Genomic DNA, 15295 nt, shown 5'->3' on the forward strand with positions numbered 1-15295 from the left:
AGCTAACGACAAAAACATTATTTAAATAAATCAATAATAATCATTTGTATGAACATCTGTGGGAGCTGCTGGGCGGTGTGCGCGTGTACCGTGCGCGTGGCCTCCTGCTCCTTCTGACCGTCAGTACCCTCGTGCAGCCACCTCGCGCCCTCCTTCTCCAGGCCCGGCCCATAGCACGCGCCACCTCCACCAGTCCAATCACATCGCAGTGGAACCCCCCCCCCCTTCCTCCAACAACACGGCGCGCGTGTCTTCCGGCTCCCAGTGCGCAGCAGCAGCAGCGGCGGCGGACAGACTGATGGATGGATTCAGTCACGGAGCTGCTTGAAGTCACGGAGGAGGACGGTCCGCTGCTCTGGAGGAGCTGAAACGTTCGCCGGTAAGTTCTCCGTGATTCTCACGCCGACAGACGGGATGCTGCAGCCGCGTCAAGTTACCCAACAAACACAGAGAGCGGTCAGGAAACAGACGCCTTCGTGCTGCTAAGGAGTAAAAACGTGAGGCTGTAATTAATTAATTAGTTAATGCAGGTACTAGTTGGCTAACTTAGTGCTGAGGGAGGACAATGAGATAATTGGCTGTGTAGCTGTAGAGAGAGTTGTGGTTCACCTCCACGGGGGGTCACACCGCCTCCGAACTCTGGACACCTGATGGACTCCATGCAGGGTCACGACAGGTGCTGGACAGGTGTTGGACAGGTGCTCCTCAACAGGAAGCCAACACAGACTCCTGGACACAGCAGCTACACCTGATTGGATGAACTCACTTCTGTGCCTTGATTTCAAACCAACATGGCAGCTCATTGAGACACTTTTGGTTTTATTACGAAAACAGGGCACCGAGCTGAGAAACAAGCTGCTGAATGTTTCGTTATTTCAGAACAACAGCTGTGAGTCGGCCCTAAAGCGGTCAAGTCTGTCTAGAGTTGTGCCACCCGGCAGCCATCTTGGCAACACCTCTGGGCAGGTGTGCTGGGTCAACAAGAACAGGCTGATAACTAACTGAGTGTAGAGAGCCGTAACTGTAATTTGAATTGTCATCGGATGTAAAAACTGCATGAATCTAATAAGAAATCTAACAAAAACTGCCTAAAAATGTTTGGTGACTTTGGCACAAAATAAGGGTTTAAATCATTTTAACTAACGGATTATAATTCTACCGCACAAGTTTCAGAACAGCAACACAACTGGATGGATTTTTCCTACTTTGAACGTTGTACAGGTGCATATATAGATGTATAGATGTGTCGCACAACAATCAGCTCTGATGTTATGGAGTCCTGATTTATCTTCTGCTGCCTTTTAACGTCTTTGGCTAAAGTTTGGCCACTTGTTAAACCTGCTCACAGAACACTTTGGATCTGAGTGTACCTCATGTAACTTACGTTTTATCGCTTAAGAACTTTGTCAACAAAACAGTTTTTTAATCAATTAAAGTTTGCATAAAAAGCTTCTCGTGTACCTCTGCCTGCATAAGCTAATGATGAGTGAATGACCAGAGAAGGACTATTTGACCTACAAAGCGACATAGTGCCACCCCTATAAAAACGTCTGCCCCTGCATGATTCATACATTTTTTTTTTGTTTAATGAAATCAGATAACTACCTCTCATGACCACTGCGTGCGGCAGATTGAGGTGTTTTATTTTGGAACCTGAAGCCGTCAGTTGTGGTTCCAGTGTTGTGAACTTGACGCCAGTTGGTTCTCCCAGATGTTGCAGCTGGAACATCTGTGGCTCACTGCTGACACAACAGGACTAATAATGTCGTCTAAATTACACAGTCTGTTACATGTCTTTGGTCTCCTGATTAATAAGATCAGGAATGACCCAGAGTTTTCATAACTTTCGTAAACACAAGCTCGTTTTTTCACATTCAGCTTCTGTAGTTTCTTATTTCAGATTATTTTCTTTTAAACCTAATTTGCCATAAACGCTATGACGCTTCCATGTTTTGTTTTTTAGTTCATCCAGTATATCTGTCCATATCAACAAGGCCATGAATAAATAACCTCTGCTGTTATGAAATGCAGACAGTACATTTTATAACAGCGTTTAATTTATTCAGAGGCTATGAACTGAAACTGTGTCACCTCACAACAATCCTCTCTCTTAACTTCAACAAGAGGCGAAGCAGCCCGTGGTTATCAAATGATGCAGGTCCGTTTCAGAGCTCCTGTACCTACGGACAGAGACGCCGTTGTCCTGCAGGGGATGGTCCGATGCGTTTAGAAAACACAGACACACACTGCTCCTCCCTGGAAGCCATGTTTCTGAGAGCGAGCGGCATACAAGTCCACGTTACTGCCATGTTACGAAACACATGATACAGTTAATATTTGTGATAACTCACAGGGGAAATTAGAGTTTTCTCATCCCAACATAGATACCCTCTCAATCAGATTTGATTTAGAGATTTATTTATTTTTTTAAACAATTTGCGATTCAGTTCAGCAGCTTTGAGAGAGCTTACAGCAGAGAAAGGGATAGATTGGTGGCCGGCGTGTCTGCCAACAGTTTATGTTGCCACACAAAAGCAGCGTAATGCTGCGGTCTGATCCACGTAATCCAGCCAATCGTGTTCTGTACTTTGGCTGTTCATGAAATCACACTTTAGACACTCGAGTTGTTTTGCAAGCTTTTGATTATGTCATTATTTCAGATAGGCAAATCTGTCCTGCATACACACACACACACACACACACACACAGTCTGACCCTCGGGAACAAGTCGTGTGTCGCTGCGTCGTTTCGCCACAATGGCCGTGTTGAAGTTTCTGCAAGACTTCAGCCTGGCTGCTTAGCTGAGGGGGTGTAAGCACGATGACGTCTGCACACAAAAGACCCCATTCACACCGTCTCTTGAGGAAGCAATGATTCCCTCACACACACATATAGGCTACACACACACACACACACACACACACACACACACGCCTGCTCACCCCACCACTACGTAGACCATGCCACAATATTACTCAATTAATCCAGTGAGTGAAAGCTGAATGCAAAGCGCATGCTAGTGGCATAAAGCGGACTATTGAGAAACCAGTAGTCTGCATATTGTGGCCGCTCATTTTAAAGATGGCAGATTAGGGTCAGCTTTGCTTATGCGTTTGCTGTGGTGCAATTTCGGGTCTCGACCTCGTGCAGAGACGGGAAGAAGTCGGGTTTGTTCACCAGGCCGTGTGTGGTTGGCTCCTTCAGAAAGCTTGTTTAAACCACTGTGTTGTTCTGGTGGATAAGTCACAGAGGTTGCAGATAATTAAGACGTATTCTGCTCACACAGATGCACTTTTATGGAAGTTTATTTACAGATGGCTCTCTGGACTTTGAAGCCTGGAGTTTTTTGTATTTGTGGCTGTTGCAATTTTGGTGTTTTGAATTTAAATGGGACCGTACTATTAATCCTACATTAAAAGAAACTTAGAACTTGCAACACAGATAATAAATTAATTAGTAAGATGTGCACTGAGGTCACACATCAAGTGAGACGTGGGGTCATTTTCTCATTGATTCTATATACAATCAGACTCAGAGGAGTCGCCCCCTGCTGGCTGTTAGAAAGAATGCAGGTTCAGGGCATTTCCACATTGGCTCGGAGGCTACAGCCATCTTTTATCTCCAGTCCATGTTTCTAGCTAGTGGCACCACACACCAGAGCACTAAACTGTTCAACAATTTTTACGCCCAAGTTATTGTTCAAGATGCAGCTACGCCAAGCATTTCTTCGGCTACAACTTTGTAAACATATTTGTTGGCTTTCTCAAACAAACTGAGGACATCACGTTGGGATTGGCATAATTTTCTGACATTGATGGATTTCAGTTTAACTTTATTGTCATTAAGCTAAAGTAATCCAACATGTCGTGTCTTGGGCTCAATCTGCTGAAATGTAAGTGAGCCCACGATGTCATACAGGAAGTAAAATACAAAACATCTTAAAGGGACACTCCACTAAATTCACACATGAGGTTTAATCTTCTCTTTAAACAGCATAGCGCCAAAGCGAGCTTCTTCAAGTTTGAAGGGACAACCTAAATGTAAAAGATGTGGCTGTTTACCAGTAAGGGACGTTATGGCTCTGCAATATGGTGAATGTAGGTTCCAGGATGTTTTTTATTCTCTCGCTAACAGCAGCACCAGATCATTAGCTTTCAACAAAGCGTTCACGTCCAGGCCTGAAAAACTGAAGCCAGTGCGATGTGCCAAAAACTCTTCTGGTCCCTGTTGCTCACTTTCCTGTTCATGACAGCAAGTCAGTTTTTATATAAATCACCTGTTTAAGTTGTATTAAAGCTTAAAGTTATGACATAATTAGGGGCGTGGTCACTTTACCTGACAGGTGGGTGGACAGTCCGTGGCTCAGCTTGGCCCACTTCAGTTCTACTCACACTCTACATCTTTGCTTATTCTTGGATTAATTGATAGTCAGGCACCTGCTTTTAGGACATCTGTGGTTGACGTCATGTGGTGTTCATCCACAGTCAACGTCCTCACCTAAAATTAAATTATTCTCCCTTTAAACATTTAATATAAAACATGTTAAAGCCTTAAGAGTCTGAAGACAAATCTAGTGCTTTGGTAGGAGAAAACTGAAGATGAGGGAGAAAGTCAGTGAGTTATTAGAGGAAAACATTTTAATACCATTGCTTAGTAACGCAGGTGTTTTTTATGATTGGCAGAAGAAAGTGGAAATTAAAACGGTGGGTGCTGCTCTTCCAGTGTAATACTTTCTGTTGACTGTCTCCTGTGAACATTAGTGGAAGAAGCTGAGGTCTGCCAGCAGCACCCTGCTCTGCTGAATCCTTCCCTCTGGTCTAATAGTGTGTTTACTCCTCTGTGGTCTCCGTTTCATTGACCTTCTTATTTAAAAAGTACAAGATACAGCGAAGCCAGCAAACAAACGCGGGGCGATAGCCGGCGCCGGGGTAAAACCTCTGCTCCGTGAGGGTGCAGCTCTGTCGCATCCTGTGATGAAGCAAGACATTCTGGCCGGGTAACACGACACCAGCGCCGTAGAGAAAGAAGTCCAGATCCCACAGGGAGCAGATGGCAGTCTGGGAGAACAGTGGTGGTAAAATCTTTGGTTTATTAATGAGTCTCAAAGGGACACTTGAGGGATGAGTGTCTACGTGAGGGAGGCGTGTTCGGCCCATGTGTGTGTGTCGGCGGCAGGTTTCGGAGGTGTAAGGGAACAATGTGGTGCTTTACAGGAGCAAGATGAGCCTCTCCCTCATATGAATAATGAATCAGCGCTGCTAAAATGGACTGTTGGGAGACGTCAGGGCGTGTACTGGTGCGTCCGCTCACACCGTTCTCACAGGAACAGAAGTGTCGATGTCCATTAGAGTTATTTCTCACAGTGGTGTCATCACACGGCGGTTTAAGAACCTTTTATAGCCCAGTGATGAGGTTCTCCTGTCAGCACTGAGACCAGCCTGCTCTGCTGTAAAAGTTGTGCTTCGTAACCATCCCCAACAACCACATATTATTATTAGTAGTATGTAGTTAATAACCTGAAGTTTCTGTGCTGTGACACTCCTCTGTGATCGCTATAGAGATGCACGATGCAGGTTTTTCTTCTCTACGTACATAATGATGTGATATTTGAGCTCAGGGTGTCTGGTAATATGGATTATCCATTTGACACGTTCCTCCTCTCTCACCACAGGGAACGCACATGAATCATTTTCATCTAAGGTTACATGAACTCAGAGGTTTCTGTGGCCACAAAAACTCAGCAGGCGGCCTGCTGTGACTGAATCAGTCTTACTGCTGCAGTGGAGCACTGGACCTGTAGTCAACACAGGGCATCTTGGTCGACTGAACTCACACCTACTCTTGACTTATTTGCAGAGAAAATAAGAATTGTACGTGGTCTCTAGATGAACTAAATGGGCCACAGCGCTCTTCCTGCAAGCCTTTATCACCTAAATGAATTGTAAATAAGCATAAAAAGTTAATATGTGCACCTGAACCCTAAGCTGCTGTTGTGAGCGGTACAAAACAAGCCGAGATGTCACGCAGTTCCCATCTAAGGCGAAAGAGGGAAACACGCAAGTCTTCCCAACAAGATCGAGAAGCCTCCGTACACATCTGTTCTTCATGCCAGAAAACACCGCCACGCCTGCATTGGCTGGTTTAGCCACGCCAAGACGTGTGCGAGTGACTGACCGTGGTGCATCCCATCATCTCGATAGACGCGAGGAGGCCGACAACGACGAATGGCAGACTTTGAGCAGATCAGTTGCACCGTCATGTCATCATGTGATTTCTGTAAATAGAACCATGTCGCCTGATTATTCCAGCACTAAAACCATTTAGGAATATATAACGCAAACAAGTTAGCTTACAGTGTTCAGATAAAATGCCACGTTGTTTGTAAAGCTAATGGATTAATCCTGGGAGGCTGGTGATGTGATGCTTTCCCCTTATTAAACTAACATGGGCCATTTTCCAACCAGTGAGAATTTGGTTGGATGAGACCATGTTGACACACCAGTCGACCTGGAGACTGAACTTTATGATAACACGACAAAGAAACTGTACCTAATGTGAATCAGGTGTCACGTCTGACAGCCAGGCCTCAAACCAAACTGGTCCATCCCTGAACCTCTGGGATGACAAACTGTGACCTGAGCTGACTTGTGTCACAGTTTTCAGAGTCCCAAATGGAAGTTTAGAAGGAGTTTAGTGGGTCGGTCAGCCCACAGTGCAGTCGAGAGAAACCAATCCAGTCCTACAGTATTAATAGAATCCAAATGCGATTAGAAATGAGCCAACACAAGATAGAATATAATGAACTCTATTGCTGAAAAAGGATTCGTGTCATTAGCTTTATCAAACTCTTGTGACATACTGTAGAGTTCAGGTTGTTGCTCCCTGATGCTGCACTCTTATATCCTGAATCCTGAGTACAAAGCCTCCATCCTCTTCTGACACCAACCAAAATGTTGCACAGATTATCAAGAACTGTTCACTGCTCAAAGCTGGTGTGCAGCATCTAGTCTGACCCATAATGTAATTTTCACACTTAACCTTTGTATTGTGTGCTGGCAGCATCGTGGTTGGAGGCGTTCTGCTGTCCGTCTCGTGTGAATGCAAGATCGCGGGAACATTTCTGGTCATAGTTTATATGCTTATTATGGAAAAATAAATTAACAAATCCACAAATGTCCAAAAGGATGAAATGATGAGTGATACAATTGGTCATTATTCAACATAAATCAGGACCAGAAGAGACGGATGTAGACCCACTGGTTGGCTAAATCATACATTTGTTCCATGGTAATTCTAGTTTTGGTGAAAATTACAGCCGAGCCACTTACAGCCGTCCTCAGATGTGTTCATAGCCTCCCATTAAAGAAGGAAACAAACAGCTGGAATAAGTTCAAATTGACAAAAGTAATAATGAATAAAAATTTAATGGAAATCATGACATTGCAATAATATTTTAAAAAAACAACAAAAAAACAAGCATGATGGGACCGTAAACTAATATCTAGCTGAACAACCCTCTGAGCCAATCACTGCCATCAGGTGTTTCCTGTAGCTCTCAGTCAGACTTCTGCACCTGTTGACAGGTATTCTGGACCACTGCTCGTCAACAAAGGGCTCTAATGTGTATGGGACAGATTTTTTTTTTTTTTTAATTATTCTTTTCAACCACAATTCAAAAGCAATGTCTTATTTCACTCAATTATAATTTAGCAAATTTTTTTTATTATTACTTTTTTTAGTTTCTAGTTATTTGAGTGACTGTTGTAAGTTTTGTCTTTTCTTTAACAGAAGGGGATGAATACATTAGAGGACAACTGTATGTTTAAAAAGCATTTTAACTTACTTGCTAAATTACAGGAAGTCTTTGACAGAAAAAAAAAAACGTGTTTTTGGGGGAACAAACATGAATTTTATTATCTGCCTTTTAAAGTGAGAGACTTGCACAAGTATAGTTTAAACAATACTCAGCTCCGTGTATTTATTCTTCCATAATCATGTTGACTAATTTACTTTAAATGCTGTAATTTGTGCATAGAGTACAGAGGGTTCGAGCTTCCAGGCAGCCTGATGAGATCACCTGAGCTGTGATCTCTGTTCAGAACTCTGGACAGCTCCTGAACTCGGCCAACACCTGCTGACTGTGTGTGTGTCAGCCTCCATCACCTCACCAGGAGGGAGTCTCACAATCATACCACAAGGTTTGGAAAGAATGCACGTATGCAGCACACACACTTTTCCTGTGTGTCCCTCAGAGCAAACCTTCTGAATCTTACATCATAGACTTTAATGGGTGCAGCCGGTGGTCACACACACACACACACACACACACACACACACTTGAGCTGCAGCTTGTTCAGTTGTCGTATCTCCTCCTGTCTAGAGGCTTGTACCCTGTCACACACACTCGCATACACTCCCCCAGAAACCTTTTATTCGCTCTGTCACGCTGAGTGTTGTTTACGTCTGTGAGGTCCAGCCTGCTTCCTTTTTGTTTCTTCACCTTCTCTTCTGTTTCCTTCTCTTTTTATTCCTCGCTGTTTCCTTCTCTTTTTATTCCTCCCTGTTTCCTTCCTCGTCGCTTTGACGCTAACGGTGGCTGACAGTGACTGATGTGCTGCGTTCGCTGGCGTGAGTGTTCTGAGCACTTGAGCTGCAGAGAAGGGAAGGAACGTTTGACACAGAGCTGGTGTGTCACAGCGTGTTCTGCCAATAACAAATAGTCTCTTCTGCTTTTTGCGGGTCCATGTGACTTGCTGATTTGTTTCGGTTTCAGGATGAGTTTAAAGCTCACAAACACGAGCATCATTTTGAAAGTAGGTTAAAAATATCAGTGTCTGTTTCTGCTCTAGTGCCAGGTTAACGTCATGTTTTCCCGTAGGTTTGCTGTGGCGCTGTGGGCATCCTGCTGCCAGGGGAAGGAGAGACCAGCTCTATAAAAGAAGAGAAAGCCACAGAGGAAAAGAGAAAGCGACAGCAGGAGCAGGACTTTCCCCCACACTCTCTCCTCTCTGCTCTCCACAGCTCACCGAGATGAAGCTGAAGGAGGACCTGAACCCGATGCTGCTGCTCCTCTTCCACCTCATGGTGTCCGTCTACACCGTCATCACCTTCCTGCCTTCCTACCTCCTCAGCTGGGTCTCCCAGCCCGATGGGGGCTTCTACGGCTCAGAGGAGGAGCGAGCCAAGAGGGCCAAGGCTCGCTCGCTCGAAGGGTGTCCTGAGGGACCGTACCGAGCGGTGAGCGCCACCAAGAGGCTGGTCACGTCGCTGCACCCTGGAGTGGACACCCTGGATAAGGTGTTTGAGTATGCAGCCACCAGGTTCCCCCACAGAGACTGCCTGGGCACGAGGGAGGTGATGAGTGAGGAGGACGAGCGACAGGGCAACGGGAAGGTGTTCAAGAAGGTAGAGAATGACGTAAAGCAGCAATGTAGAAAAGAAATGAAACTGGAACAAAAGTACAGAGGAAAAATGGGCACTGAGAACAATTTAAAAGCACTTGGAAGGACATTTTGGGAAGAAACTGAAACTCACAGTTAAGTTTAGCTTCATATAAAGACTGGAAACAGGTTGCTCTACATCCAGTGATGCTCGGTGTGTTGTGTCCTCCTATAACTCAGCAGAATACGTCAAATAAGCATAAATAAATCCAATTACAACCACAAAATATCAACCGAAAATATAACTAATTTGAAATATACAAAAAAAAAAGTGGTCAGTTTAAAGGTACAAACACATCTGCTGAGGAATGTGGGAATATCTGCCGAGCGAGGTGTACAGGAAGTCCAAATAGAAATGTTCCACCATGTGCAGAAATGTATAACCCTCTGAAATCTGAGCAGTTTCTGGGTGTTTTATGCTTCCGTCACATTTTTACTCACTGTGGACACGTTCGTCATGAAGTCCTGCACCCCGGCTAGAAGTTTAGAGAACTCCAGAAACTCTAAAAGGAAAAAACTACGTTGAATTCTTTGATTATTCATTTACAAACATTGGAAAAAGAAAACTCGAATCAACTTTGCCTGAACAGATGTTACTAGAAAGTTAAACTAGCTCTCCACACTACAGATATTTTACAACTTTTTATTATTATTATTATTATTATTTTTTTCCCATATTTTCTCCATGTAAACACAGCCTGGAGTTTGTCCAGTTCAGGACAATAGTCTCTGAATTTTTGTCATGAAACTGTTGCTCACGGCTTCCTGGTTGTGCCCAGCAGTTCTAGTTTTTAACTAAATCTGGATTTCTTTGTGAGTTTTTTAATAAGACAGCTGACGTTTGTTTGTTGACAGCACCACACATGATTAGTTTAAGAACTTCTGCTTTCACAGGTTCTGGCTGATAAATGGTGTTATTTAGCAGATTTTTTTTTCAAAGATAGCCTTTCAATCCTGCCGAGCGACGACCGTTTTTTCAGTGAGAATGATGGAGTGTAAAACTACACACAGAGCTGGATGGGCTCGGACTAGAATGAGGACGGATTGGCTGGATTATGGCAGCGATTTTTTTCAAAATGAGGCCCTTGAGCAGGCTCCAGAAATCCTCAGCAATGTAAGGAATGCTTTAATTAAAACGTTCTTTCATTCGCTTGTTATTGTGCTAATTAGTATGTACAGAATAAGAATGATTATTCTAATTACGAGCTTACCAACACTATCCCCCGATGCAGTGTATGCAGCGTAGATAAATCTAGATTAGCGCGAGTACAGGCCCTCACGTGCAGGTCATATAGTGGCTCTCAGGCCCAAACTAATTTATTCCTGCGTTTTTAGAAACAGCTCATAAACATAAACTCTTTCAGAAAGCAGCTGTAGTTTCTAATCGCAGTGGAATAAATAAGCACATTTATTGGTTTTCAGCTGCAGATTAGTTTCCTTAAGGAGCCTTTACAGTTCAGTGTATGTGGAAATAACTTAACATGGTGCAGTTTAATGAAGGAACGAGTGCAGCAATGGAACCCTATTCCACATTATCAGACTGTATAGAATAGCACCAGACTTATCACTTCATGTGGGTCTGCTGGGGATCTGTAACGCCTAAGATCCACTGGATTGTGATGAATGTTTTCACCGTTCATAATGTCATGTAAGGCGGTGTGAATGGAAAAGGGAAAAAAAGATGACATTCAGGATTGAACAATGGTGTCAGTCAATCTAAAGAAGCATCCCAAGGCGTTGAAAGAGGCCTCGTGAATAGAAAGAATAGGATGTGAACATGAATGGAGAAGTCAATCAAGGACAGGCGGCGATGAAAAAGTAAGGAGGGCTGCCCAGGTAGTTTGAATAGTTTTCCTGCACCAGACATGCGTCACATTGTGTGGCTGAAAAAAAGTGTTTAACTTCTGAGCGTACGACTTTTTAAAAACTGCAATAACTCAAAATGTTCCTCGGTGACTTTGTCTTGACCCGCCGTCTAGACGGACCTCTTGTAAATGTTTAAAATGTGCAAAATTCCTGTTAAATGATTTCTACTCCTTCAGCTGACAGCTTGTTAGTCCGTTAGATGCCCAGAGTTCCACTGACCTCACAAATGTTAAGAGAGGATGGAGAGGCAGCAGCAGAAGGACACAGGAGGAGAGACCAGTGTTTGTTATGAGGAGGAAATCCAGAATTTATTCAAACTGGAGTGCGAGTCTGAGTCAAATTCTGGCCTCGGCATGTTTAGCTTCACACTCGAACAATCTGCCAAACAGTTCGAACACTCTGAAAAAGTGTCATCTGGAGGTTCTGGAGCATGCACAGTGAGACGTTGGCAAGCTTTAATGTGCAGTTACACTACCTCTGAATTAGCCGCTAATCCCAGCAGCCTGATCCGTCTAATCCCGCTAAAGCTCTCTGTCGAAACACTTATTGCTACAAGAGTACGTAGCTTAGCCTTTCACAACAGTTAGTGATTACTGTCTGTGTGTGTGTGTGCACTGGCATTTATTAACCATTAGGAGTCGGTATAACCTCACTAATACTCGTGCAGGAAGAGATCTTTCATGAGTGCATCCAGAAGAAGCCTGTGTTTATCTTCTTCTCCTGCAGAGGATGACCGTGACGCGCTGCAGCAGAGGCAGCAGTTGTTAACTGTTGCTTCCAATCCTGTGCCTTTTTAATACGAAACACGCTGAGTAGCTGTGGCATAAATGCCCCCAAGCAAAACGCAATAAAACCGGAAACTCCAGTGGTTTCGTGGTTCATTTGTTTGGGGTAGTGTTTGCATAGTGAACATCAGCACTGCAGTTCTTTTAATAAACTTCCAAGACTCGCACCCATCCTTCCTTTAGTTTCCGTCTCATCATCATCATCATCATCTCTAGTTTCATTCCTGCTTTGCACATCACAAACTCTTCTTCCTCTTCTTTCCTCACCCTCCTGCAGGTAGTTCTGGGCGAGTACCGCTGGCTCTCCTACCAGGAGACCCTCACGGCGGCGACCCAGCTGGGCAGCGGTCTGGCGTCGCTGGGCCAGCGGCCAAAAACCAACATCGCCATCTTCTGTGAGACACGAGCGGAGTGGATAATAGCTGCTCAGGCCTGCTTCATGTACAACTTCCCACGTAAGTCCAGGGTGTCTGAGAGTGTTGACGCACACAGTGGGTACGACACTAACCTTCTGAAGTTTTATTGTTTTTGCTCCTTTCACATTTTTCTTCACTGTGGCCTCTTTTTTTTTTTAAATTGCGATATAAAGTTATGCACCTAAATGGAACCAGCATGACTAGAAGTAGAGAGAACTCAGAAATGTCTTCTATGCAGGATAACAAAGTCAGAATACCTTCAAGAAAAAGCAATAGTAGAATATTTTTTTGATTGTTTGTTTTATGAAAATTGGAAAAATCTCAAATCGACACGTATATCCAAGTTCCCTCAGGTGGCTCTATGTACTATAGATATTTTACTTTTATTTCTATCACCGCTCCAAACCACTTCAAGCGTTTTTCCTGCTGCACATCAACTCTAGAAAGATGTTTCACCGTGATGAATGTATCTGCCAACAACTGGCTCCTCTGAACACCGTTTCTGAGCCTTGCTATTCTATTGATTGAGTACATTTTATTTTAGTCTCACTAACTCGTGAGGGCAGCGTGCAGTTTGATCAAACAGTACTGATATTCGTCAGGTGTGGTTGCAACTCAGTCGTGCCGAAGGATGCAGAATTTTTTTTTTTACAGGACTTGTCTTATATTGAAGAAAATAAGACAAGTTAAATAGAAGGATTTTGATTTGAATGTCACCATTTAGAGCTCAGATTTGGTTCGTGTTGCCGACAGAATGGCACGTCACACGCGATTAGTTCAAGAACTGTCGGGAAGTTGACAATCTGACAGATCTTTCCCTTTTCACATTTACTTGCTCTGATCATTTCTTGTAAATAAAAAACAGATGAGTGTGTTTTGGGGTTCAGAATGTTAATAAGGAGGATTACAAGGAATGTTAACACCTCATGAGACGCACTTAATATTCTAAATTACTTTTTTCTTCATTTTTTTTTTCCAAACACTGAAGTAAAAGTGAATCGTGCTGCGTTACACACCAGCTAGAAGCATCAGTCTCTCTGCATTTCTGACATATCTTTAGTTGTCACTCCTCCGCTTTGCAGATATTTATTGGACACGTTTTGGATCCCTTTCCCCCTTTACATGACGAGTTTTATTTTTGTCAGTGCAGCTTGTGCTCCGATTTAGTCTCTTTTTTCACATGGAAGTGCTGATTTTAAGTTTTGACACGTGACGAACATCGTTCACTGACACTCAGCCGAATGTGAACCACCTTTGTGGCAGTATGCTGGTGTCCAGGGTGTCAGTTCTTCTTTACAAGGTCTTTGCATCACTTACTGTACCTTGTGTAATACTTTGCACACATGTTTTGGTTACCACAGAAACACACACACACACAGACACATAACTTTTGCTTTCTCTACTGGAGATGTTAGTTAAACATTCTAACAGTGTAAAAACGTATTTTTGGAAAATGACGGGTGCCTGCAGTGGATCAGACGGATGCAAACGGCGGTTATTTTTTACGGAGCTGTTCTAGTGTGCTGTCGGTTTAGGTCATACTGTACACTGCAGCTCTGTCGTCTCCGTCCTCTTCTGTTTGGTCTTTCCCACTGAGCGGCTTCCAAATGTGTCTGCGGCTGATTTATGGCCATTTTTCTGTGTGCATGCATGTGTGTGTGTGTGTGTGTGTGTGTGTGCGTCTGTGGCTGCAGTGAACAACTTGTATCAGGCCCAGCTGAGACAGAAGAAGGTCAATTTGTCCCTTCTGCTCTTACATAAGTGTCCTATTTAGCCTGTTTCGCGCTTTCTCTTCCCCGTCCATTCCTCAGTGTTTCTGTGATGAAGATGCACGTAAACGCCGACAGGATTGTCTCAGCGTCGCTGCTTGCACTCTAAACAAACGAGGATTTCTGAGTTTCTTCAGGTGAAGTGAATCATTTAACATTAGGATTAGGTTACAGAGTGTCTGTAAACTTTACAGATGAGGACATTAAAAAACAACTACTTGTTCTATCTTTGTGTAAAAATAACTTTTCCATTCAGAGCAAAGCTGTCCATGGAGAGCGGTGCATCAGCAGCCTTCTGCCCCGAGGTGTTCTCCTCTGATTTACTGTTTAATATGTTCTCTAGCAAAGAGCGTAGTACCGCTTTATTTATCACAAGTATCCACAGCATTCATTAAATCTTTTCGATTGCACATGAAGGACTCTTCTTTTTGTCGGTGCGCTTGAGTTCAGGCTCCATTAAACTGTCACACTTTTAAAATACGCCGCCAGTACTGAGCCAAGAGAGCATCTTTGCAGAGCATCTTTCTCCGCTGCAAACACAAACACAGCGACAGTGGAAAAGCCAGGGGCAGTGCGTAGTGTGGGTGGTGGAGAGGAGTAAAAGGTTGGAAAGAGCAGCGGAGGACGAAACGGAGGGGAGGAAAGAGAATGAGACAAGCGAGCGGCGATGGCGTCAGAAGAAGGGGTGAGAGAGTCTACGTGAGCATCTGATGTTGACAGAGGCATGAAGGAGTCAGCCAAAGGCCCCCAGTGAACTCAAACACTCGCTGTGCGTCTCTGTGTGTGTACATTGTACGTCTGCTGTGCATTGACTCTATCGCACTCGTCTTTCATGAGCGCTTGCCTCCGTACACGGGTTTCATAAAGGGTCTGTAACAAGCAACCATTTCAGTGTCAAGGAAAACTGATTCCTGAGATTCTTTCAAGGACCGATTTGTTAAACTGAAAAATGCAGAATGACGAAGTTACCACAAGGTTAAGTGTCTCACAGATTCTTTGTCTGAACGTTTGCTGAGTTT

At 43.8% G+C, this 15295-nt stretch overlaps 1 protein-coding gene across 1 annotated transcript in view; it reads left to right on the forward strand.

Moving 5' to 3' along the window:
* The window catches only part of LOC103372268 (acyl-CoA synthetase long chain family member 3), a 59303-nt gene that overhangs the window by 20323 nt on the left and 23685 nt on the right, over positions 1-15295 (forward strand). The window contains exons 2-4 of the mRNA XM_008301866.1: positions 266-379; positions 8879-9405; positions 12369-12546. Coding sequence (XP_008300088.1) covers positions 9031-9405; positions 12369-12546 — 553 coding nt within the window. The 5' untranslated portion in view covers positions 266-379; positions 8879-9030. The remainder of the gene's footprint in view (positions 1-265; positions 380-8878; positions 9406-12368; positions 12547-15295) is intronic.

The sequence above is a fragment of the Stegastes partitus genome, unplaced genomic scaffold (assembly GCF_000690725.1).
Source record: "Stegastes partitus isolate 25-593 unplaced genomic scaffold, Stegastes_partitus-1.0.2 Scaffold1723, whole genome shotgun sequence".
Taxonomy (NCBI): Eukaryota; Metazoa; Chordata; class Actinopteri; family Pomacentridae; genus Stegastes; species Stegastes partitus.